The 26,766-nt window shown below is 42.8% G+C and overlaps 2 protein-coding genes across 11 annotated transcripts in view; one reads left to right on the top strand and one right to left on the bottom strand.

Moving 5' to 3' along the window:
• LOC141756247 (homeobox-containing protein 1-like) overlaps positions 1-16,309 on the top strand; it is a 35,059-nt gene extending 18,750 nt beyond the window's left edge. For 2 of the 4 annotated variants that reach the window (XM_074615837.1, XM_074615836.1), the window contains exons 4-10: positions 4-114; positions 2,985-3,138; positions 3,400-3,482; positions 4,029-4,124; positions 5,479-5,570; positions 7,278-7,361; positions 10,187-16,309. In XM_074615837.1, coding sequence (XP_074471938.1) covers positions 4-114; positions 2,985-3,138; positions 3,400-3,482; positions 4,029-4,124; positions 5,479-5,570; positions 7,278-7,361; positions 10,187-10,330 — 764 coding nt within the window. In that variant the 3' untranslated portion in view covers positions 10,331-16,309. Of the gene's footprint in view, positions 1-3; positions 115-2,984; positions 3,139-3,399; positions 3,483-4,028; positions 4,125-5,475; positions 5,571-7,277; positions 7,362-9,899; positions 10,143-10,186 lie in introns of those variants that run through there. The other 2 variants (XM_074615835.1, XM_074615838.1) reach the window with 2 other exon arrangements.
• Positions 16,310-16,358: 49 nt separating this feature from the next.
• The window catches only part of LOC141756234 (kinesin-like protein KIF13B), a 62,190-nt gene continuing 51,782 nt past the window's right edge, over positions 16,359-26,766 (bottom strand). For 5 of the 7 annotated variants that reach the window (XM_074615806.1, XM_074615808.1, XM_074615809.1 and 2 more), the window contains 4 exons: positions 25,287-25,361; positions 24,266-24,331; positions 19,480-21,547; positions 16,359-18,371 (listed from right to left, as the gene is read on the bottom strand). In XM_074615806.1, the coding sequence (XP_074471907.1) occupies positions 18,115-18,371; positions 19,480-21,547; positions 24,266-24,331; positions 25,287-25,361 (2,466 nt within the window). In that variant the 3' untranslated portion in view covers positions 16,359-18,114. The remainder of the gene's footprint in view (positions 18,372-19,479; positions 21,548-24,265; positions 24,332-25,286; positions 25,362-26,766) is intronic. The other 2 variants (XM_074615810.1, XM_074615812.1) reach the window with 1 other exon arrangement.

The raw sequence follows: 26,766 nt of genomic DNA, 5'->3' as shown, positions 1-26,766 counted from the left end.
CAGGCATCAGCCAGAGCAGGATCTCCCATTGGCTGCTGCAGCACGGCTCCGACCTGAGCGAGCAGAAGAAGAGGGCCTTCTACCGCTGGTACACGCTGGAGAAAACCACGCCAGGTACCATCTCCCTCCTGTGACTCTGTATGCTTCTGGTTCAGTGTGTTTGTGTATAGCTTATTGAAGGGCTGTGCTTGAAAACGAGACGGATTAAGAGGCGTGCAGCCGACGCCAACAGAGGGCAGACATGTATAGAATCAACACAATATGAATGTGGACAAACAGTAGTCATCAAGACCACGTTTAGATTGAATACTTGGCAAAGCTGTGGTTGAAGAAAAGTTGTGGAGTTTTTAAAGTGTGATGTAAAGATAGCAGCAGAGTTTGCCTCAGTAATCGCTGCATGGGGTGGGGGGAAGGAAGCACAGTAGGAAAACACTCTGCTGCTCTCCTGCCAGCAGCTTCCTGATAGGCTGTTAATGAGACAAGTAGACAACAGTATGTGCTGCAGTGAGATGTGATGTACAGTACATGATGTCTCAGGTTAATGTAACATCTCATATGTTAACAGAAGGTTCCTGATGTGTGATATGAATCGGAGGCTGAGGGAGGGGAGACGAAGGAAGATAAGGTTGTAACTGGGGCTGTCAATTGATTCAAATATTCAATCGCATCACCGTCCATATTTAATCGCGATCAATTGCAAATTAATCATTTTTTATCTGTTCTAAATGTACCTCTAAGGGGGATTTATTAAGTATTTAATCCTCTTATCAACATGGGAGTGGGCAAATATGCTTCCTTTATGCAAATGTATGTATATATTTATTATTGTAAATCAATTAACAACACAAAACAATGACAGATATTGATCCAGAAACCCTCACAGGTACTGCATTTAGCATAAAACAATATGCTCAGATCATAACATGGCAAACTGCAGCCCAACAGGCAACAACAGCTGTCAGTGTGTCAGTGTGCTGACTTGACTATGACTTGACCAAAACTGCATGTGATTATCATAAAGTGGGCATGTCTGTAAAGGGGAGACTCGTGGGTACCCATAGAACCCATTTACATCCACTGATCTGGAGGTTAGAGGTCAAGGGACCCCCTTTGAAAATGGCCACGCCAGCTTTTCCTCGCCAAAATTTAGATCAAGTTTGGAGCGTTATTTAACCTCCTTCACACAAGTTTTATAAAAATAACTTTTTTTAAAAATCACATTTGTTCTAATCTGCAATCTGCCTACTCCAGCTTTAATGTAAAAAAGAAAAATTAAACCCATCCCTTCATGAAAATGTATGTGTGTATGCACGTCGCCTTCTGCAAATCTCACAATACATTGTGATTATAAACTCGACTGAATAAGTGCTGACAAAGGCCGCTCTGCCTCGTCTCGAATCATGACCACAGCAGAAAAGAAAACCACACAAAAGGTTTAATTTGCACTAAAAACTCATTAAAGCGTCCACATTATACAGCAAGCTAACAAGCTTAGATACATTCTGGGGTCAGGAGCTTCACCCTCAGCATCATAACCTCATCAGACACCGACACTGTGAACGAGGCCTAACTGGGTCGCCCAGCAACAGTACAGGTTATCAGAAGTGTGTGTGAGCGGGGGGGCATCATCAGTGTTCTCTGCAGCAGTGATGGAGGCGTGTGCGCGGTGGGGCCGGGCTGGGCCGAGCTGAGCCGGGCTCAGTCTGCCCATAAATAGCATAGAGCACAGTTTCCACTGCTGTCAGTGTTGGCAGGGCTCCACCGAGGAACATGCCGCAGAGGACGAGGCGTGGGATGTCTGCTGCCTGGCTTTAGGTTGACACAGCGCACGTATGCACAGCTGGGAGGGATCCGGAGCCAGCATGGGGGCCGTTGTTTTTACTGTTAACCATTTGCAGCAAGTGTGAATATAAGGTGGTGGAAGACTACACACTCATCTTTTGACTGTCTTTCTACACAGAATCAACATTAAAACTAATTGATCGAGACAAAACTATGGTACGCTTTGGTCTCTGCACATGTCAACTCTGATTTTTCAGGACAGATAGTTTAAAAAAAAAAAGCCGGACGAGGTTTCAGAGCACTCGACTCGAGACTCGAAGCCTCGAGTTGGTCAGAAAATGAGAAATTGAGACTTACTAAAAACTTGACTCCCTGAAGACTTGAAACCTTTAAAAAGGTACCATATGTAACCATTTACATGTATTAATTGTTTTTGTCTTGCCAATGTGTGAACAGATTGTAATGTAACTTAAAACTGGGATCTTCCCCGACCTTCTCAGTTACGTTTAACAGCCTACGGACTGATTTCTACGTACAGGACTTGGGACGGTTTCCCTTCGTATCGTTAGCTGATGATGATGTGACATTTCAGAATCATCTTGTAGTGTACTGTTTAGCTGTAAAATGAGAAAGTTTGTGACCTGGCAGCAATGTTGAGATCAGTTGAGGAAATATCAAGCACCGCCCACCAGCTGGAGCACACTTTCTCATTTTACAGCTAAACAGTACACTACAAGATGATTCTGGAAACATTTGAGGAGAGAAATAGGCATTACAGTAACAGAATATTGATTCATATTTGATCAGCGCTGCCTAGTTTGACCGTTCGATCGGAGTTCTCGAGTGATTGACAGCTGCCTCCGTTGAATGAACAGCCAATAGGAACGCTCTCTCTCTCTGAAATGACCTGTGATTAGCCAAAGTGTCCCGTCACGGGTTAGATGTTCTAAAGCCTGAAAACAGAGCCATGAGGAGGAGCAGAAGTCTAATTTCTCTCCGAACACTTGAATTACAATATGCTGAAAGGTTATTATGGAATTTTTGATGCCCAAAATATTCTGCCTACTGCCTACTGGCACAGTTGGTACTTTCCAAGCCACAAACACACCTGCATGTTCCTTAAGGCGGATTGTGACTTCCTGACAAGGTGTATCACATTCACATGTCACTCACCAGTGATTGTGCTGCCTCTTCCCCCCCAGGTGCCACACTGAACATGCGTCCAGCTCCGCTACCTCTGGAGGACATGGAGTGGAGGCAAACCCCGCCCCCCATCACCACCGCCCCGGGGACATTCCGGCTGCGTCGAGGAAGTCGCTTCACTTGGAGGAAAGAGTGCCTGGCCGTGATGGAGAGGTGAGGGGAGAGGAGAGGAAGCAGAGCAGTTAGATTAAAGATGATAAATGGGAGTTTGTTTCATAACTTCTCTGCTTATTTCCACATGGAGTTGAGGGAACATTGCAACCCCGTACAAGAAAAACCGCCGCAGACAATGACTCTTGTCACCACAGTCTCAATATTGGCTCGGTTTTACCGCATACATAACTCCAGTTTGGTTGACATCGTCCTTGTGTAGTGAAATTAATTTAATCAGTGCGACTCTTGTGCTATTTATAGCTACTTCAACGACAACCAGTACCCAGACGAGGCCAAACGGGAGGAGATAGCAAACGCCTGCAATGCCGTTATTCAGAAGCCAGGTAAACCACAGAAAGCAGGAATGTTTATTATAAGAATAATACATTTTCCATGCATCTTTACATGATATCTTTAAGCATGTTGTGTGTTATGAAAGTGTTACAGAGCAGACTAGATAAACGACGATCAGCAGAAAATCTATCTGCAACAATCTAGCAAAAGAAATGTGAATCAAATGTGAATTACTTGCTGTTGCTCTTGTGTGACTAGGGCACTTTGGATCTAATGTTTTCTTGGACTCAAACTGAATTTCACAGCCCAAAACATCTGTGTCGCATCTGTCTGTGGGATCTCCTTATGCAATGGAATAAACAAGTTATTTCCTTTCAACAGTTATTTATCTCATCTTCAGTTATGAAACAGTCGTGTTTATAAGGGCACAAATAAAAAGTGGAATTCGCAGCTTGAGGGGAGCAGATGGATAAAGGAAAAAAACTGAAAATGAAATGAAGATTGGAACAGACTGGAAGAAAAGCAATAGAATATCATTGTGAAAGTGACTAAAGTGATACAAGATGCGCTGAGATTGTCGTGTGATTTGTTTGCAGGGAAGAAGCTGTCCGATCTGGAGAGGGTTACCTCCCTGAAAGTTTACAACTGGTTCGCCAACCGCCGCAAAGAGATCAAGAGACGGGCCAACATTGGTAATGTGCCTTTAGGGAGGGTCCACAAATGTCCTTTTAATAACCACAATTATAGCATTTTTTCTCCTTCATTGAATGGCTCATCATTAATTCATTCCATCACTATAATTAGCTTGATGATTGTTAACAAATCACCTGTAATCTGTAAAGACCTCTGGCAGAGCATCCCCATAACTGCTGCTGAATTAATCCTCTTGTCACCTGATTTAACCTAAATGCCAATGAGATCAGTAAAATAGAACCTCCATTAACCTGCTAGCCAGAGGACTCAGTAGAGAAGACAACTGGAGCTACTGCAGATATACAGTATCATTTGGCCACGTGCTAACGTGTGGTAATTTCCAACCCTCTACAGCAGTGGTTCCCTACTGGTTTTCACTGATCAGCCCTGTCAGTTGAGCCGTCATTTTTTCAAATGGACGTTGGTTGGATGGGTTTTATTTATCAATGTTAATTATGTAAAACTGGGTATTTGATACAATATTTTTTTCTCATAGTTTAAATGTCCATGTTTAGGTTGGTTTGGTCAAGTTTGCATTTCGTACTCCTACATAATGCTCCGAATATGCACGTTTCAACCATTTATCCATTACTTTCAGCTAACTATTTCAACTGTTTATCCATTATTTTTTAGCTAACTATTTCAGCTTTTTATCCATTACTTTTAGATAACTATTTGTTTATGGATTACTTGTTAAGCTGGGCGTACACTGTACGATTTAAGTCCGTTTCCGGCACGAATTTTGAGCCGCACGACTTAGAGTCAGACCGAATGTCGGCTTCGTTGGGTCTTGTTTGCCATGCAGTGTACAGGGGGGGGAGGACCGAAGACCGATTAGCTAACTCCTCCCGACCGGCCGTTGGACAGTCTGATGAATTTCTGACATGAAAACAGTAATCGGAGCGTAGCTATCAAGATAACAATGTAAGCTACAATAGACATAGTAAAACATAGCAAGCTTTCCTCCCATTCTCTCTGCAAAATGGACAAGCCATACTGTCCACGTCTTCCAAGCCACCTGGAGTCCATATAGGCTGGCATCTCTTTTTTTGTTTTTAGACGTCTCAGCAGACAGGATGGCACAGATGATCAAGGCAGCACATTTCTGCCTTGTTAGCATTGTGACCCTTACAGACCTCTGCTAGCTAGCAAACAAACTTTACCTGCTTCGATAGCTTTCAAACAAATCTTTATTGACAACCGTCCTCAGCCAGAACGGCCCTCGTAATTTCTGTTTTTTTCCACAATCTTTGTATGTACACCGGTTGGGAATCACTGCTCACTAGTATGTAATGAGGGATATTATCAGTGATCCATTGTAAATCTAACAATCCATCGTCTTTCTCCAAGAAGCCACAATCCTGGAGAGTCATGGCATAGACGTCCAGAGTCCAGGGGGGCACTCCAACAGCGACGACATCGACGGGAACGACTTCTCAGAGCAGGTAAAGACATTTTAAGGATCCTAAAAAGACACATAAAAACCAGATTTCAGTTCTAGACAGTACTGTAAAAGACAAAGAAAGAGATCACTTCTTTGTACGTTACAGATGCATGTCTTCATTTTGTATGGTACTGTGTCTGATTATTACTTTTTCATTTATACTTTTTTTCCTTTGTTTTTATGGATCAGCCTCTTGCCAACCCTCTACATCTAAGGCTCACTTTGTTCTTGGACAGCGCTCAGTGTTCCAGTCATTAGTCAGATGTGATCATGCATTTGCATGAATTGTTTAGTTGGAATGAAAGACATCAGTCGGACTTAACTAGTTTCCCCTTTCTTTGGTTAAAGTCGTGTTAATAAGTTGGACCCAGTGGTCTCACTGGCACGTTACTGTTCTCAAATTCACACCAAAATACAAATTGCGACATCTGAAACTGCCGTTTTTCCTTCAGGTGAACTATGAATATATAATTTCCCAAATGGAGGAGGCACACAAAGTTCTTTTAGATTTGTGAAGAATTGTCACGCAAAACTGTCGTCCATTAAGGCACATTAAAGCAGCAGTAGGCAGATTGGAGCAAATATTATTATTATATTATATTTATTTTTATAAAACAGTCACTATATCCTGACAGTAGTGCATGAGACAGGTAATCTGAATAAAATCATGTTCCTCTGTGTCCTCCGGTGCTCCTAAAGGCATCTGCAAGATTTCACAGACCGGAGGAAAACAACCAATTAGAGTTGAGCTGGAGCCTTGCCGTCTCTGAGCAGCTGTCAATCACTCGCGAACTACGATCAAACGGTCAAACTAGGCAGCGCTGATCAAATATGAATCAATATTCTGTTACTGTAATGCCTATTTGCTTAAAATGTTTTCAGAAACATTTTTTTAGTGTACTGTTTAGCTGTAACATGAGAAAGTTTGCCTCCATGCTGAGATCAGTTGAAGAAATACCAAGCACCGCCCACCAGCCGGAGCAAACTTTCTGATTTTACAGCTAAACACTGCACTACAAGATGATTCTGAAAACATTTCAGGTGAGAAATAGGCATCACAGTAACAGAATATTGATTCATATTTGATCAGTGCTGCCAATAGGAACGCTCTCTCTCTGAAATGACCTGTGATTGGCCAAAGTCTCCCGTCACGTGCTAGATGTTCTAAAGCCTGAAAACAGAGCCATGAGGAGGAGCAGAAGTCTAGTTTTCTCTCAGAAACTACACTACACTAACACTACAATATGCTGAAAGATTATTATAGAATTTTTACCCAATGATGCCAAAAACAATTCTGCACACCCCCCCCCCCCCCACTTTAATTAACAAAAGTTCACTCTTTTCTCCGTTTTTGTTTAACGAATGGAAACTAAGCTGGAGCAATGGAAAGACGCAACGCTGTCATGTTTTTGTGCCGTAGAAACCTACAACTGAATATTGTGTTTCAGTTTAAGCCTTCTAGCTTTACTCTTGATTGCACAACATGCAAACCCTCCTGTCACGTCTAGTCAAGGCTGCTGAAAGGGGAAATGAGCCAGATAAAGTTGACCATTCCAGCAAATGAGTAATGAACACGTAGTTTAACGAGCAGTCTTGTGAACTAGCGACGTGTGAAAGAAGACATGTAATTCTGAATATTTAGAATCATTTCTCTAATTAAACTTGAGTTGTTTTACCTAGCTAAATGGCTACTGTTTATTTCCTCCAGGCATGTGACCTGCCCTATTTCGACAAGAGACCTCTCAGCCGACCTTTTGGCCTTTACCGACTGGAGCCCACCTCGCCAACACAGGTACGTCCACACAGAAGCATGCCAGTATGTTTAACCACATCACTACAGAGGAAAAAGGATCTGGTTCTCTTTAAACCTGGGTCATATTTTCTCAGTTTTTGCCGTCATTCCAATCTACCCTGATCAGCATTTTAGCAAATTATGTTGCCGCATATCTTGGAGGCTGTGGTTGCAGGTAGAGATGTACCGATATCACTTTTATTCAGGCCAAGTACAAGTACTTACATTTGGGTACTCGGCGATACCGAGTACCGATACGAGTACTTCTCTGTGCCAAAAGACCCTCGTTAACAGCCAGCTGGAGGGTGTGAGCGACACACGGTAGGCTGGGGAGTACCGCATACGAGGCGGTGCACCGCGACCGGCTCTAGGTCGGCTTGGAAAGGCTCGGGGGGAAGGTGCTTCCAAGGGCCGTGGACAAAGTGCTCGCTGTGCCCTCTCTCTCCGCCGTAGAGTGACGGGGCCCCGTGCGACTATCGACCGGGGCAGACTGTCCTCAGTGCGCCCCAACCGCGTCGCGCCCCCAGAGCGGGGCTCGGCCCACGTAAAAAGCGCCGGGGGTCTGCGGCGATGTCGGCAACCCAACCGACTCGTCTTAAAAACACGGGCTCAGGAGTCTAACGCACGCCAGAGTCAGAGGGTGCAAGCAAAATCCTGTGGCGCAATGAAAGTGAGGGCCGGCGCGCGCCGGCTGAGGTGGGATCGTCGGGCACACCACCGGCCCGTCTCACCCGCACCGTGGGGGAGGTAGAGCGTGAGCGCGTGCATTAGGACCCGAAAGATGGTGAAGAGAGGTTAACGTCACGCTGCCGTAAAGTGGTATCGGTGCCGTTTTGCGAGTACGAGTACATGAGCACAGAATCGGACCCGATACCCGATACTGGTATCGGTGCATCCCTAGTTGCAGGGAGCAGCGCTCTCCAGTGCAGTCCAAAGAGAAACCAAGGGGAAACTCACAATCAAATCACACAGAGGGTTAAGAGCAGTCCCTTCGCCACAATTACACTCTGATTGCACGTCTTTAAATAGCTCTCAGAATACAGTAATCAGGCAGCATGTCACTTCAAAGTTGATTTGATGCCGTTGCTCACTCGTTTTTTCTGGCTCCTCTGACCACAGTTTGTATCATCCAAAATAATTTGCTATCACAAACTCTGCAGTAGATATTGTAAGAATGATTTTTTTTTTTTTTTTATTTGCAGTGCCTTGCAGTATCATCGCATTTTTATTTGTTAGAATAACACATCTAACATGACAATATACTTCTGTGGCCATGAGGAATCATTTAAAAACTGTGTTTTAAAGAGCAGCTCTCATTGCACTGTAAGTTCAGAGGGCTGTTGAGAGTTCAAAACTTTAGCTCTACAGTCACTGTCCAGATCACAATCGATCATTTGCTAAGCCTCGCACCCGTTTGTTAGTGTTGCTTCACCATAGACTGTATATAAAGATGGACAACACGTCTCCACTTCCTCTCACTGTACAAAAGTGAAGCCAAAATATCTCGGTAATTGGAGCTGCCATCTTGAAATTTGGAGCCAGAGTCTGCGCAGTAGCAGCAGCCTTAAAGCTAGAGTGAAGATACCAGTATCATATAAAACTATAAAGCCTAAGGAATCCACTGGTACCAACCATGCTAGCATGTCGGGAAGAACGCTAAATAACGCTCCAAAATTATGCTGAATTTTCGGCGAGGAAAAACTGGCATGGTCATTTTCAAAGGGGTCCCCTTGAAAACTCTGAGATGAACAGTGAAAACTGTATCTTATTACATAAAACAGATGTTGACAAATTGCAGAATTTGCAGTTGGAGGGAAAAAAAGGTAATAAATCACAATATATTGTAATACTCAGCATATCACGAAATGTTTGAAATCGCAATAACATTGTATCGTGATAATGTTGTATGGTGGGACCTGTGGTGATTCCCACCCGGAGTAATAAGCTACTTAGCCATATATGCTAACAAAGGCTGTCAATTGATTAAAATATTTAATCGTGATTAATCACATGATTGTCCATAGTTAATCCCAAAGGAGTGGACAAATATGCTGCTTTATGCAAATGTATGTATATATTTATTATTGGAAATCAATTAACAACACAAAACAATGACAGATATTGTCCAGAAACCCTCACAGGTACTGCATTTAGCATAAAACAATATACTCAAATCATAACATGGCAAACTGCAGCCCAACAGGCAACAACAGCTGTCAGTGTGTCAGTGTGCTGACTTGACTATGACTTGCCCCAAACTGCATGTGATTATCATAAAGTGGGCATGTCTGTAAAGGGGAGACTCGTGGGTACCCATAGATCCCATTTACATTCACATATCTGGAGGTCAGAGGTCAAGGCACCCCTTTGAAAATGGACATGCCAGTTTTTCCTCGCCATAATTTAGCGTAACTTTGTAGCGTTATTTAGCCTCCTTACCGATAGGCTAGTATGACATGGTTGGTACCGATGGATACTTTTTTACAGTTTAATTAATTCCTTAAATTTTTTTGCTCTTGTGTTTTTGGTTTTGGAAAGGCTGAAGGAAGACACTACCACTACCACAGCCTCATACACACCACCTCATCATCCAGAAACCCAAAGCTTGACAGGCCTGCTATGCCCGGTTACGGTTGCTAAAGCTATGATCGGAACCGTTGCTGTTCGGGGGAAGGGGGTTTAGCGAACAGTTGGGTCAGCTGGTCGGCATGACGGCAAAAACAGGAAATATGAGTCCACTTCTCTTTTTGGTTTTTTTTCTCCTGAACTGCACACTGACCACGGTCCCTCGGGTCTTCCCACTTTCCCCCCCCTTCCCGTCTCAGGATGACAGCGCGGCGCACAGCGAGCACCAGGACCCCATCTCCCTGGCCGTGGAGATGGCCGCCGTCAACCACACCATCCTGGCCCTGTCCAGAACCGGAGGGGTCCCCAACGACATCAAGACGGAGTCCCTGGAGGACGAATGAACTGCACGGGGGAAAACGGGGACGGAGGAAAACGGGGACGGAGGAAACCGACGAGAGTCGAGAGAGAGGAGGAAAGGGAAGGAGGAGTGAAAACGGGGAGCTAAAAAAAAATAAATAATGCTACTTAGTAAACCTTCTGAATCTGTCCCTCAGCCATCCTCTGCCAGCTCTCGGCTTCCCTCCTCCACTCCCTTCCTCCCTCCCCCTCCACAAAGTCCATGTAAACAGTAATCACCCACCACCCACCCCAACTTACCCAATATATTGACACAGCTGGAGGAAATGGGTCACTCTGATCTCTATGAAAATGCTACACGGAAAGAAGGAAAAAGGGGGCAATCCAGGCCTTTAACCCCCAAAACGATGGCCCTTGTCTGGGATCTGTGTCTCCCGGGAACCCCCCCTCTGTTCCCTGACTACACTCTCTCCTCACAGGATACCTCTCCCCCCCTCTCCAGCCTGGTCGTCTGAGCCGATCCTCAGTCTATCTCACCTCAGCGTCAACCTCAGAATAATAACGTGTACTGTATATATAATATATATATATATGGTTCTTATGGTTCTCAGTCACACTCTACCTACCTGCATACCCCTCAAAACGCTTCATTGTGCAATTCATGGGAGGAGCGGCCTCCAGCCGTCGGCCTGGAGGAAAGACGGACGGACGGCGAGGGTTTCCTTCCTCTGCCTCTCTGAAAGGATGATATCAGCAGACAGAACTTGTATCCTCTATAGTTCTCATTCCTACAGTAGGACCTGCTGTTGGATGCAAACCTCTGAAAAGAAAGTAGCCTTAATTTCATACAGACAACTACACCCTTTTGCAGTATACAGCAGGTGTTGGAAGTTTTTTTTCCCTGACAAGGAAACTTTTTAGTATGCATATAAAAAGAAAAAATGCCAAAATGAATGTGAAGGTTTATGTCCAACAGCAGCAGCAGTTCCCTCTGATTTTTAGCCCAAACGGCGACTGGATATACAATCATTCTGCCTTGGTATTTAGCTTCCCAGTGACACTATCGTTAAGTACTCGAGGCTATGAGAATCAGTTTAGGGTCAATGTGATAATCAAGCAAACTTTAAGCTATCTAATAAGGGGAATCGTGCTTTGTTTTTAAATGTCATCCATGCCAAAGGAAAAAGAAAAAGCTAAGAGGCTAAGCTAAGACCGGTCTGTGTTTTCACGTTCATCCAAAGCAATTTCTACCGACTCCTTCGTAGGTTTGCTTCTCGCCCACAGCGGAGCCTCTTGAGCCAGCGTACGTGGACGCTCGACACTACAGCAGGCCTGTGTCGGTGAAGATATAGGTATTATTAGCAAGCAGGACATAATAATGATAAAATACCCCGAAAGCTATTTACTACTTGTTCTGTGACGCTGCCTCTTTCTAATAGCCTAAAGAATGTGCTTTCAGAAGATTTAGTTTTAAATATCTGTGGTATCAAATTAGACTAAATCCACACTGGAAATGGTTTTAGAATATCAGAACTCCTTATTTCATCTATATAGCCTCAAAGGTAAAAGCACCACTTTGAAGGGAGTCAAAGACATTTAAAGTGATGATATTGGAAATATTTTTTATTTTATTTTCTTTGCCCCGGGGTGGAACTTTTCCAAAACCATCTTTGGATCATCGTACTGTTGTAAAGCGGAGACAAAGTGCTGTGCTCTTAAAGGTAGAGCTTTCTTTTGGGGCTCATTAATTGTCAAGTTTTCAGTCTAAGAAATCCTCAAATTTGACCTTTATGCCTTTACACACTAGGGGGCGTGACGAATAACCAACACGAAAATGCAAAATACTCGCCTGCGAGTATTATATGTCTAGGGCTTTTATTGTGAAAGGTAAAAACAGAAGGAGTAATACAGTTTGAAGTCTTGGTTCGGACTACGGAGCCTCCGCGTTGTTGTTTCATAAATGTAGAGCGCTCCAGGGATGACGTATATTTGTAGGTCAACCAGGAAGTTAGCATCGCAGTGGCTCCCTCCACAAAAAGCTAATGGAATTGTTCCATTGGGTTTGGATTATCAGAAGTAAAAAAACTAACACTTGATGAGTCGGTGTTTAGCATTTAGCCACTTGCCTTTTTTAAGAAATATAAAGGCTTAAAAATTCACGAGTAACCACAGAACTTATTTCAGGCATCTCACTAAAAACCCATTGACTTCCAGACGAGGGAACCGGAAGTGCTAACATGCTAACTCATTTCCTGGTTTAAGGACTCCTTCCTGTAGCACTCTATAGACGCAACTCAACCCATTCCGCACAACGTGATTGGTTGATGCCTTTTATTCGCGGTGTGAAAGCTAAAAAAAAAAAATAGTTCGCTGCGTAATATTAGGCATTCTGTGCGAAAGTATTCACGACAAAAACAACAGTTCGAAAAAATATATTGATGTGCGAATTAATCGCATGAAAAAACAAATCCCCCGGTGTGTAACGGCCTTTAGGATGAGGAAGTTAAATCAATAGTTAGATTTTGGGTTGACCACCCCACGCTTAATATGAAGCTAGAGCCAGGAGACCGTTAGCTTAGCTTAGCACGAAGACTGGATACAGCTAGCCTAGCTTGGTCCAAAGGTAAAAAAATCTGCCAACTAGCACCTCTAAAGCTCATTCATTAACCCGTTATATTTCGTCTTATGAAAGCCATACAAAACATTTTACTTAAAAAGACAAGTTTTACAGATGGTAACGAGCTGAATTTTCGGGGCAGGCACAGCGATTTCCTGTGCCATTTCTTTTTTTAATACTTTTACGGGAGCTATAGCGTGTTAATTAGTGAGCTTTTAAAGTGCTAGTAGAAAAATATTTTCACTTTTGGACAGAGCCACGCTATAGCTGTTTTCTCCTGCTTCCAGTCTCTAATGCTAAGCTAAGCTAACTGTCTCCTCCCTGTAGCCAGTCTCTATGCTAAGCTAAGCTAACCGTCTCCTCCTTGTAGCTTCATATTCAGCGTACAGACATGAGTGGTATCGATCTTCTCGCCTAACTCGCGGCAAGAAAAGCAAACGAGCATATTTCTCGAAATCTCAAACTACTGCTCCGAGAGGATGCCTTAGTGATGGTTTTGGAGAACTGGGAAAATATTCTACAAAGCAGGATTAAACAAAGCAGTTAGCCAGGAAACTCCTCATGTAATTCCTCATGTTTGAAATAGTCAAATATGGACTTTAATGATGTATGAAATAATGTGGATCCTGCTTGTAGAATAGCTCCCAGGCCTGGGCTCTCTAGTCTAGTAAAGCTCTATTTAAATCTATCGCTTCAGTGTGATACAGTGACTCAGTACTGGGAACTGTGGTTGAAAAAGAAAGGGTTGAAAGATAAAAACTATGTATTTATACTCATTTTTTTTATGGTAATGTACAAAAAAGAATGACATATGTTTTGAAATGAAACATGCTTTTATTGTTCAATGAATCATGCCTTTTTTAATTTCTCCTGACTTTATTTTTCCATTATCATTTCTTTCTTTCTTTCTTGTCATCCCTTATTTGACTGAACAGTCTCCCTGTGTTCGTGTCTGAGGTCGTAAGCTATTTTGTGAAAGACGAAAAATGATGCACCTTATTTTAAATAAGAATTGCTGTTGACGAAGCTTAAACTGTAACCTCCCTCCCCCGAGCCTTCCTTTTTAAAAATGGCAAACGTCCAATATACTATTACGGGGCTTTTTGTGTGAGAAAACATTTCAGTACGGCTGCTTTCACGCACCATATCAAATGAAATGACGGCCCCGGTTATGTGCTGTTCTGTCCTTGAAATGACGCCACACCAAACTCCATAGTGAAATGTAGTATTTTAATGTTGACCTTCCTCTTGCAAAGTGCACAATAAATATGGCTTCGAGAAATAGTTACTTTTATAATTAACAACTACATTCCGTTATTTATTACTAGATACCGACTCCATTTAGATTTGTATGAAAATACAATAATGAGTTCCTCTTCGGTACGGGCCTGTTCGGTACGGGGCTTTTCAGTTACGGTCCTGTTCGGTATGGGCCTTTTCAGTTACGGGCCTGTTCGGTGCGGGCCTGTTCGTTACAGGCCTGTTCGTTACGGGCCCTTTCGGTACGGCCTGTTCGGAGCGTGCCAATTGGTTGGCCTCCAGTGTTGCTGCTCGCAGCTTTCTCGAGAACCGCTCATCCAAACAGCTTCACACTCCACACTGCGCTTCCTTGGTCCCTGAGCAATACACCCGCCAAGTGTGAAGTCGATCGGATGAACGGTTGTCGAGAAAATTACATCTGTTGTTGAATGTACCGTAGCGAGCAGCGACAAGAGAGCTGTACCGAGCATGCCGTTCGCCGGTGTAACAGTTAACATTGTAGTGAGCGACGTTGAGCTATCTGTTGCTAGCATGCTGTTCACCGGTGTAACTGTTAACATTGTAGCTAGCGACGGAGAGTGAGCTGTACCTAGCATGCTGTTCGCCGGTGTAACAGCCACTTCAGGGCGATGCAAGACCCCTCCGCTGCGTGTCAGGGTTTATTTGACAACGACCGGCTCGCTGTACATTATCCCTTCCATATTGTAGCGAGTCCCATAGAGCTCAAAAAGTCGCACTCGACGTTGCACTTCCTCGGGTCCTCAGCAATACACCCGCCAAGTGTGAAGTCGATCAGATGAACGGTTGTCGAATAAATCGAACGACACACAGACAGAGACTCCTTCCATTTTATAGATAGATAAATAATAACATTTTTACGGAAATGGCGGAGATTGAACCAGGGGACTAACTCACTGTATGTTTGGCTACTGACCCCCCAAAACTCTGACCAAAAACTTAAAGTTTAATTATGAGATGAATTATTCCTTTAAAGGGGACACATGAAACAAAGTTTTTTTTCGGTGCTTGTGCATGTACATTTGGGTATCTGGAGTGTCTACCAACCCACAAACCGCGAAATAACACAACCCATTCAGATTTTTTGGCACTGTTTATTTCTCGCTATCCAATCAGAGCAGACTGGTCGTTTTTTGGGAGGGGGGTTCTTAAAGAGACAGGCGCTACAACGAAGCGTTTCAGACAGAGGGTGAATACAGGTATATTCAGACAGACAGGATGAGAAAAATAAAGTGTTTTTTGAACATTAAATCATGTAAACATGTTCAGGTAGAAACACAAAATACAAGTATGAACCTGAAAATGAGCACGATACATCCCCTTTAAGGCACCTCTGCCAAGTGCCAAGTGTATATGTTGATATAACACTGAGATTAACAGGCAAACCTTTTTGTCTATGGAGTTTGGTGTGACGTTCTCTCCCCATACAAAGAATATTGTATGTTAGAAATAGTGAAATGCGTGGATTGAAAGGAAAAGAGTGCATTCAGAGATTATTCTCTCACTATAAGACACTTTGAAATGAACTGCCTTACTGTTTGAGAGATGCCACGGCCCAATTAAGCAAGTACAAGTTTTAATCCAGCAGTATTTTATGTGAGCGTTCAAGCTTGACAGAAATGTTTATGGGATGGAAGAAAGAACCCTCAGGTGCTCAAGAAGATTCTGTGCTTTTTCCAAGAGACAACTGGAAACAGATTAATCTTTATAACATACCTTAATCTGAAACAGGCTTTCCCCCACCCGATGCCGAGCGTTACCCCAGCGGCAGGGCTTTTACTCTGAAGGAGTTGTCCTCTCGTGGTGTGTCAGGGTCAACATGTCTACATATCCTTCTGTGTCCCCCAGTGCAAACACCATCCACTTCATCCCAATATAGCTCTGATAAAGAGGACTGAATGCTGTTGTATCAATCTCAAATCTAGTTACGTTCAAAATTACTGTATTGCCCATTTCAGAATTTAGTGCCTTTTTTGGACAGTAGACTGTTCTGTAATTAAGATGTAGTATATATACATTTTTTTGTACAGTTTCTTTGTTCATTTTTTTAACTTGTGTTTATTTTAGTATGATATATATATAAATATATATATATAATGTACAAGAGAATAAAGCTATATCGAAGAGACTTTTTTCTGGGTTTACTTGTTGGTTACAAAGATGCATCACACGTTGGATGACAAGAATGACATTTATTTGATAATATAAAAAGTTGATTTTGCTTTTACATCAATATAATGTCTTCATCTTTAAATAAATAAACATTCAGGCATAGTATAAAATCTTATTTACCAGATAAAAATTAATACGTTCCAACTAACAAAAATCCCTCAAGTATCCCCATGCACACAGTACAACAAAAAAACAAACTGCCACACATCATCTCCATTTAAAACGAAGCCACTTCCAATCTTGACGCACAAAGCTGATTTAAAGATGTTGCAAAATTTCAGTAGCATTTGACAGAAAATGAAGTGCAAGTTTTGTTTGTTTTAAAAAAAAAAAAAAAAGTAGAAGCGTCATTCAAGAGCTCAAATAGGCTCCAGTTAAGCAGTTTTCAACCTGTCAATAAGCACAGAATTTGGTGGTATGTCACCGAGGCACATCGACTGAGTAGTAGTCAGAATATTTCAAGGCACAACAATAAAATACCAATAGGTATAAAACAGTTTGTGATACTTTGGAAGTCTATTCAAACATGCAGCTGCATGATGCATTTTGAACAGTATGAAAATATGAGCACATGAATGTGTTTCAACCTCTGGAGTCCCACAGTGTAGGCTACAGTGATCCAGTGAACTTTAGGGTACAGTTAACATGCTTTTCCCAAGCAAGTAGAGCTGGGACGATATACCTATCTCCCGATTCCATACTATCACGATACTTGGGTGCCGATTCCATATGTATTGCGATTTTTAAGTATTGTGATTCAATATAGCGATTTTTGTTAACTTTTTTAACACTAGACCTTTTAAGGATTTTATTTTGGAAAATCTCTAAATTTATTCAATAAAAATGTTTGATTTTCAGCACGTATGTAGTCAGAGATGTCCTGAAGTCAAATATATCAGTCATCGTCATCATTTTTTTCCAGCAGCCCAAAAATATAGGAATAAAGACATTTCCCTCACAAATTAGTGGTATTGTTATTATTAATTTATCATTGTGTAAAACCCAAAGTGTTTCCATACTGTATTGGATGTGTAGTGTTTAACACTTTGGATTTAACATGTGAGGGTGCAGGTCATATCCACGCAGACCCTCCGTCGTTTTCTACTTTGTCGTTTCGGCTCGCTGCGGTTTGCTTTGGTTTCTGACGGATACGGAACAGATTTGACGTCACGTTACTCAGACTACAACAATAAAAGCGGTAACGTCCTTCTACTTCCGCATGGACTCAAATGAAGCAAATACATTGATTCTGGCATTAAAGAAATCAATTTCAAAATCGTAAAAAAAAAAGAAGGAAAATCGCAATATACAGTATAGGTGAATCGATTTTTTTCCCACCCCAACCGACAAGTGGCATAACGTATTGAATAGAAAAATGTGCTGATTTTGAGAAAAGTCCTTTGATTGTAATCCACGGTTTAAAATTAGATTAATTTCAGAGAAATTGTTATTTGCATCTACATACCTAAAAAACATTCACATTTTCTGATTAAACAATATTTTTCTGTAGTTTTCAATGATTAAGTACATTAGGTAGGATACAGTCCTTTACTAGATGATGAGTGATGAACATCTGATGGACGAGAGGGTTCCCAACAGAGCGTGGACTGAATCGTCTTGTGTCGTCCAAACTTACAGTAAAGGACCAGATACAATGAAGCCTGAAAATGAAACACTGTCGGCACCCTTTTCTGAAAGTTTACCCTATAACCACGTCGACCAGCTGCTGCGTGTGGGTGTCAGAGCACATTCTGTGCCCACTTAGGTGTTCCACGACTTGCGATTCTCTCCTCTGCCGCGGCCGCTCGATGCCCCGCCACCGTCGCCTTTGGCCAGGGCGGTAAGGGCTGCCAGGTTGGGGCTGGATCCAGACAGGTTGGCGCTACGGCGCTTTTGCTGTTGGCGACGCCGCTTCCCGCTGCTGCCGGCCCGGCTCACCCTGCCTGGCCTTACCAGCACGCCGTAACCGGGGTTACAGTGGAAGTAGTGCTTGCCGCCCACTGAACCGTCATTCTTTCCTGGAGAAAGACAGAGAAAGGTTTGTTTGAGATTCTGAGTGGTGACAGAATGAAGTATAATGTATGTGAAGAATGCAATAAGGTCAATAAAAGGAACTGTATGTACGTTTTTACACATATAAAACAGGTTCTAACCTAACCTAAAAAATTAGACCTCCCACGACTTTCTGGGTTTCCTCTATCAGCCTGTAGGCTGCTTTTAATGTTAAAAAACCCGGGCCCGTTTTTCCAAAAAAATCCAACGGATGTGACGTTATGCGCACTCACGACACCCTTTACCCTCTTCAGCTCTGCCTCAGGGCTAACAGTGTGCAACCATAGCTAACGTTCGGTTAGAAATGGAGTCCGCTAAGTGCAACAAACGACCACAAAAAAACTCCAGTTATATCTAGTGAAGCCCATCTTGTAAAACAGGAATGTGAACGATGTCGGGCGAAAACCAGCGTTGCGGAAGTGTGTGCATGTGGGAAGTGAGTGGTGAAGCAAGAGAGAGAGAGCTGCGGCGAGTGTGTAAGAAAACGAGCGAGAAGCGGAGCAGGAGAGAGTTAGTTTAGCTTTGAGAATATCAAGTGAATGTTCAGTGGAAGTTGCAGTTTGTTCAGAAATAAATGCTGAAGCTCGTCCAGACCAACGGAGGTTTCCTGTGTCTTGTTTCCCTGCTGCTGAGTGGAGTGACGGCGGGGGGGTTAACTCCGGAGCGAGTAATGTTATCGAATCCGGCCCAGGAGACCAAAACTACTGTGTCTTCCCTGTGCCTTCTGACCACGGTCGGGAGGCTGAAGCAGGAAAAGTTCACACTAGGATCAACATCGGCCTTCGATTCACGGAGGGATCTTCGTTTGGTCAGCTAACATTACTGCCAAGCATGTGAAATGTACAGTATAGTGATATTGTGGAATTAGCTGGTTAATGTTGCTAACGTTAATCAACATGATGCCTGTCAATCACATTCAGTGTCGGTAGTGCAAGCACAAGCACAAGCAACAGGACGCTGACTTTCGTTGACTTAACGGTCACAGGTGTCACTGTTAACAAGCAATTTCTGATTCTTATAGAGTCCCTTTTAGATGCATCAAATAGCAACAGGATTGGGTGTTGTCCTACTCACCTGCTGGTACCTCCAGTTCCACACCCACCCAGGTACCCTGTGCAAAATCTGTGGGTCCAACGTAACGGACGGTGCCGCTCTTATTGTTCCCCACGGTCACAAACTCCCCCTCTTTCAACCAGTCGGGAAGAACTGCTGTTGCGTCGCCTTCCTCGGAGTCGGAGATAATTTCCAGGCTTTCCATCGGCACAGAGAGGTTGTTGAGTCCTGTCCCGAGGCTGCTGGCCCGGTCCACCTGCGCAGGCTTATCTTCGTCCTCGTCCACAATGCGCTTAAAGGACTTCAGGTCTGAGGACTTCACTTTCTGGATCTGGAAGGGGTTTGCCGCTGAGTTATCCGGTTTCAAAGGCTGAACGGTGGTCAGAGAAGGAGCTGGGGCTGAGGAGGCTTTCTTTGATGCATTGGCAGGTTGGACTTCATCTGTGGTTGAGGAGGAAGTCGAGATGGAGGTGCCATTTGGGTTTGAGGCCTCAGAAGTGGCTTGTTCTGTGGATGAAGCAAGAAGAACCAAATCTCCAGATGGGGCAGGAGCTGGAACCAAGACTTCGGACACAACTGGAACCAGGTTTGGAGCTGGATCTTGAGCACTGTTGATGCTTGTTTGGTCTTGTTCGGGCTGCTGTAGCTGTGGGACAATCATTCCAGACTGACTTTGACCTTCCTGTGCAGGCGGTTGTCTTTCGTAGTGGAGTGACAGTTCAGCTTCTGTCTTGTCCGTGGCAGCTAGCTCGAGTTCTTCTTCTGTCTTGTCTGTGGCAACTAGCTCGAGTTCTTCTTCTGTCTTGTCCGTGGCAGCTAGCTCGAGTTCTTCTTCTGTCTCGTCTGTGGCAGCTAGCTCGAATTCTTCTGTCTTGTCCGTGGCGGCTAGCTCGAGTTCTTCTTCTGTCTCGTCTGTGGCAGCTAGCTCGAATTCTTCTTCTATCTTGTCTGTGGCAACTAGCTCGAGTTCTTCTTCTGTCTTGTCCGTGGCAGCTAGCTCGAGTTCTTCTTCTGTCTCGTCTGTGGCAGCTAGCTCGAATTCTTCTTCTGTCTCTTCCGTGGCAGCTAGCTGGAGTTCTTCTTCTGTCTCGTCCGTGGCAGGTAGTTTGAGTTCTTCTTCTGTCTTGTCCGTGGCAGCTAGCTCGAGTTCTTCTTCTGTCTTGTCTGTGGCAGCTAGCTCGAGTTCTTCTTCTGTCTTGTCCGTGGCAGCTAGCTCGAGTTCTTCTTCTGTCTTGTCCGTGGCAGCTAGCTCGAGTTCTTCTTCTGTCTTGTCCGTGGCAGCTAGCTCGAGTTCTTCTTCTGTCTTGTCCGTGGCAACTATCTCGAGTTCTTCTTCTGTCTCGTCCGTGGCAGCTAGTTCGAGTTCTTCTTCTGTCTTGTCCGTGGCAGCTAGCTCGAGTTCTTCTACTGTCTTGTCTGTGACAGCTAGCTCGAGTTCAACCGTGAGAGGGGTTTCTGGTCTTGAGTGGTCTGTTTGTGAAAATTCGGTCTGTTTGGTTTCATTGTCTTGTACTAAAAGTGGATCTTTAAGTTGCTCTGAATTGTTTAATTGTTCTGACCCAATAGGGTCAATTGTTGAGTCTTGCTTTTGTTTGGTCTGGCATAGTAAGTCTGATTCCGCAATTGAATCAGGTTCTTCTTTCTCCTTCAACTGGACTGACGGAGCTTCTTGTTGACTCAGGTTAGAATCTAATGGAGTATCGTCTGGTTTGGACGGCGGCGAGTCAGTCCTCTCTTCCGCTGCCTTATCGTCCAAAACCAGCAATGACTCCTGAGGCTCCGATTGGTCCACAAGAAAAGACTCGGGATAAGCGTCAGATTGTGTCACTTTAATGTTTTCTTCCTCTTCGTCTGGCACCACCTCAAAGCCGTTGGTTCTGCTGCCGGATGACGGAGGCAGGTCCCAGCTCAGTGTGTAGACGTCTGACAGCGTTGCTGTAGATATGCAGGTCGACATGTATCCGCTCGACGCTTCGCTCACCGGGCTGGACGCGGAGCCTTCTGTCTCCGGGATGATTGGCGGTGGGAGGGGCACGGATCTGGGGCTCTCTGTTTGGAGGACGGGAGGAATGATTTCCTCAATGGGAACCTAAGAAGGAAACCATGGCAACGAATGTATTAGTGACTCAAAAAGCAAAAGGCTGAGTCTAAAATGTTGTCAGTTTCCAAAGTCTTAATTCTAAATTACTGGACTATTGTTTATTGTTCTAAGTCAGAGAGTTCATTTCATGTTTGAATGCCCTTCAACCTGTACCTGATTTTATGGCCACATGGGCGTTGCAAAAACAAAAGTTTAAAGACAACATTGAAATCACCTTATAAAGTTGATAGGGGCAACTTGTTAGCGAACAGTTGCTCATTTACACATCCAGCAGATAACAAGAAACATTAGCATTTATTTGGAGTAGTGTCCACCCGGCAAATATTTTGACTTCTGAGGGCAATATCTGGCTCTTTAGCTGTTAAACACTCTAATATGTTCACTAGCTAGTTGCGAACTGTATCTGTCTGCTGGTCATGTAGTGTACGGACGATTTATCCAAGCCTTTTTCACTGTAAAAAAAAAAAAAAACCTTGATGAGAGCCAAAAGAGTGAACCAAAATGGTAAAGTTGTAAGACGTAAAACCAAAACAATGTGCTAAAAGATGCTAAAAACATCAATTCAGCTTAGGAATGTAAGAAAATATCAATACACACGAGTATCACAATATTATGTTGTGCGATACTGTATCGATTCTCTAAAACACTATCGATTTTAATTAACCTCTTAAAATTGCGATGGCTCGCCGTCCGGCCCGGCCACAATTTGATCTTTCGGAGGTTATAATAAATAATAAAAAAAGATTGTACCGGGCTCAGTTTTAAAGCTAGAGTGAAGCGACTGGCATCATATACAACTAGGGAGAATCCATCGGTACCGACCGTGTCACGGTAGCTTGTTGCGTAGGAGGCTAAATGCCGCTACAAACTTGCGCTAAATTTTGGCGAGAAAAAACTGTCATGGCCATTTTCAAAGGGGTCCCTTGACCTCTGACCTCCAGATATGTGACTGTAAATGGGTTTTTTTGGGTACCCACGAGTCTCCCCTTTACAGACATGCCCACTTTATGATAATCACATGCAGTTTGGGGCAAAAACTATGCAGTATAAATGTGTTATTTTTGCCTATTCTAAAATGGTGTATTTAAAGTGTGTTCTTTATACTACGACAGTTTTCCTAAAATTCAATTTAAAAAAATCACAATATATTGAATCGTTATCCCAGTATCATGATGGGTATCGTATCGGCAGATTCTTGCCAACACACAGCCCTAATACAGCTGAGAGTTTGATGATAATTCTTTATGGGTTCATCATTAAAAGTCTTTTGATCCATTGTTAATATAAAAATGTTGATTAGCAGCTTTAAAATCTGCACCAATCTGTACAGACCAACATAACGCCATACATAGCAGGGAGTCTAATTAAAACAACTCAGTGGTTGTTCCCGTTTGTTTCCGACTGATTCTCCACGTTATTGCATGACAAAACGGGAAACGAAAAAGAACACAGGCAACCCCCACTCCCATAAACCCCATGCAGGCTCTCATTGAAATCAGAAGGACATATTAAATAAGAAGAGAATAAAATCATAATGAAAGTAGTATCATTTTATCCGTTCTTCAACTTTAAGTCTTATAAACTGACTGATTTTTGCACCATCCATTCTTGCAACAGATAGATCCGGAGTCATTTTGTTTGAGAAAAGTGTGTTGTAATGAAAGTGGAGTTTTTTTGGATTCAATCGTTCGTGCTGGGTAAATACGCTTTTTCCAAGATGACAAATGCATGGTATGGCCACACCCAGCGAGTCAGATAATGAAGGATAGTTAACGTCCCTGCATTCCCATGTACATATACTGTAGATTAGGGGGGTAAATCACTATTTACAAATGTATATAATATATATACAAAGTCTGTCACGATACAATTTTGATTTGATTCAATTCAGGGGCCTGCGAGCGATATGAGACAATATCACATTCCCATTTAACACAGTCAGTTATATTTTTATCCACTCACAAAAAGCAAATAAAATATGGTTTGACAGTTTTAGTACTGTGCTCTGACGGAAGGGGGAATTTCAAAATAAAGGCGTATCTTAAAGGTCCCATATCGTAAAAAGTGAAATTTTCATGTCTTTTATATCATAAAGCAGGTTTAAGTGCTTTATAAATACTGTTAAACTATCAAAATTCTCAATATACGGAGAAATACACACAGCCCGTATTCAGAAATTGTGCGTTTGAAACAAGCCGTTAGGGCTTCTGTCCATATACAATATATTTAGATCATCACACGGTTTTAAACGTAAACATTCTAAATGTCTCCCAGTTTATTTCCTGTTACAGTGTATGTGAATGACATCAGCTGACAGGAAGTAAACATGGACCCAAGCTGTTGCCTAGCAATGCAATTCCGTTGCAATTCTGTTGAAATGCACTAAAACGGAGCGTTTCAGACAGAGGGTAAATACAGGTATATTCAGACAGACAGTATGAGGAAAATAATGTGTTTTTTGAACATTAAAGCATGTAAACATGTTCTAGTAGAAACACAAAGTACAAGCATGAACCTGAAAATGAGCACGATATGGGACCTTTAAAGATGACAATATGTATCAATGTTTTCACTTTGCATCGATTATACTGGATCGTTGGTCATTGTATCGATATATCACGCAGATGGATGGATCATTTACACCCTTAATATAGATACCCATAACACCATGGGGGGAGGGGGCGGAGGGGGGGTTGGAGAACTTACTAGCTGCTGACGTTTGCTCAAGCCCTCTTCGACACTGGCCGACTGCACCATGATGCGAGGCAAACTCTGCGACAGGAAGAGGGAATTTAAAAGATGTTCAGTTAATGACATTTCAGAATAAAACAATCTGAAATCTGTAAATTAGCACCGAAAGCTTGTCGAGCACATTTTCAAGATGTAATCACGGGCAAGTCGGTGTCGTTTCAGGTCCGGTTCCACCTGGAGATTAGATATTAATATAAGCCTGTAGATTTCCAAACCTGTTCATTATACACATGAAGTGATGATTAGCTGCTGTGAGGGGAATTAGAAAGCTCAGGCGTCAGCGTGACGGTGCGACAGAAAACGGAGCCTGTGGGGGGAAAAAGTTGATCTACGATTGTAAAAGAAGATGACAGATACTGTGGGCTGAACATCACGCTGTACTGCTCTCTCTGCCAGCCTCACAGAATACTGAACTAGGAGAACTAACTAGGCCAGTTGGCCATCTGTCACAATGTGTTAGGACATGTGTCAGTTTAGTACATGGATATATCAGAAAGTAGAACATCTATCGTAACGACCAGCAGTCAAAGATGTTGATATGCGACGCAGAAAGTGCAATAAAAATATTTGTTCATCAGATCACTCAGACAGATAATCAGGATTAAACTGATAAAACAATCAGGGTAATTGCACCATAATTATAATTGCACCCATAATCATTTATCCCTATTCAGTGTTCTAGTTTAACACTCCATATGATCCGTCAGCTGATTCAACAGTGTGTGTGTGATTTGCTTCTAAACATCTTTTTGAAGGAGGGTCTTATATCTCGAGATATTTTCAAATGTTTTTAATGAATCAAGACAATTGTTCGACAGTGTGCTTAACAGCCGCAGGATATTAATCAGGATGATTGTTTGACTCTCGTGCATCACTCGGAGGGGAATTAACACTCTCATTCTTCAAACTCTGATCATCAAAATGAAGAGGTTTTGATTCGGGTCTCTTTGTACTTTGAGCAGAACAAACAACCTACACGGACAATATGTCTACCGCCAGAGATCATGTCGAACACATCTATCCTATCCTTCTCTGGCTCAGGACGGTAAACCTGCAAGTCAACAGAAAACACATCAGGCTGCCTCTTATGTAATCACTTTAGGGCTGTCAAAGTTAATGAGGTTTTTTTAGGTTGTAGTGGGCTCAGTTTTAAAGCTAGAGTGAAGATACTGGCATCATATGAAACTAGAAAAACCAAAAGAATATCATACTGGTCTTATACTAGCTTGTCGGAGGCTAAATAATGCTACAAAGTTAGGCTAAATTTTGGCGAGGAAAAACTGGCATTGCCATTTTTTAAAGGGGTCCCTTGACCTCTGACCTCCAGATATGTGAATGTAAATGGGTTCTATGGGTACCCACGAGTCTTCCCTTTACATACAAGCCCACTTTATGATAATCACATGCAATTTGGGTCAAAAACCATGCAGTATAAATGTGTTATTTTTGATAAAATTACTAAAATGGTGTGTGTGAATATTTCTGCATACTGGGGTCCCAAAAGAGTCTTGGAATTATATAAATTGGGTATCACTGTAAAGCTGAGACTCTTGTGGATCCAATGAGCCCAACTGTATTCATGTGTGATGTTGTTGCTACATTTCATTGTAGTGAGACCATTTGACCTCTCTGTATAAAATGACCTCTGGTGACCTCTAGGATAATCACAGCCTCATGAAACTGTAGAGCCACAAACTAGAGATCTAGAGAATTCAGAGGATGGATGGATCAAACTAGAGACCTAGAGCATTCAGAGGATGGATGGATCAGACTAGAGACCTAGAGCATTCAGAGGATGGATGGATCAGACTAGAGACCTAGAGCATTCAGAGGATGGATGGATCAAACTAGAGACCTAGAGCATTCAGAGGATGGATGGATCAGACTAGAGACCTAGAGCATTCAGAGGACGGATGGATCAAACTACAGACCTAGAGCATTCAGAGGATGGATGGCTTTCCTAGCTAGATTGACAATAAGGGGGTTTCTGAGCAGTTTACACAACAGGAAGTGCTCGCCATCCAATCGCCGAAAAATGGAATTCTTGCAGAAATCTCCAAAGGTCAAAAGTTTTTGAAACCAAATCAAGGCATGGCTTTTTCTATGGTGTCTTAATGTGGTATTTTGGAGGAATTATTGATCATTTTTATCAATTCTCGAGTGGTAAATTTTTTTAAAATTTTGCACCAAATCTGTGTAACAAATGGTATCAACCCAAAAATTTGATTTATGACTAGAACAACTTGACAGACAGTGCAGAGCATTATCTCAAGTTAATCTCCAGGTTCTCAGCTTTCAGATGATGTACACCACTTCTATGTGACATCTACTGTTGACCTGCTATCTCCCCCTAAAGACCACCTGGACCCCCCTAAAAAAGACTAAAACTGGTCTCTTGTGGGTCTCAGAGGGTTAAAAAGATGAATCAAGAAATGTAGCCAGCACATGAAAACACT

This window comes from Sebastes fasciatus, chromosome 18, assembly GCF_043250625.1.
Source record: "Sebastes fasciatus isolate fSebFas1 chromosome 18, fSebFas1.pri, whole genome shotgun sequence".
NCBI lineage: Eukaryota > Metazoa > Chordata > Actinopteri > Perciformes > Sebastidae > Sebastes > Sebastes fasciatus.
The sequence above is the reverse complement of the archived record's forward strand: the minus strand, read 5'-3'. Positions and strand labels throughout refer to the sequence as shown.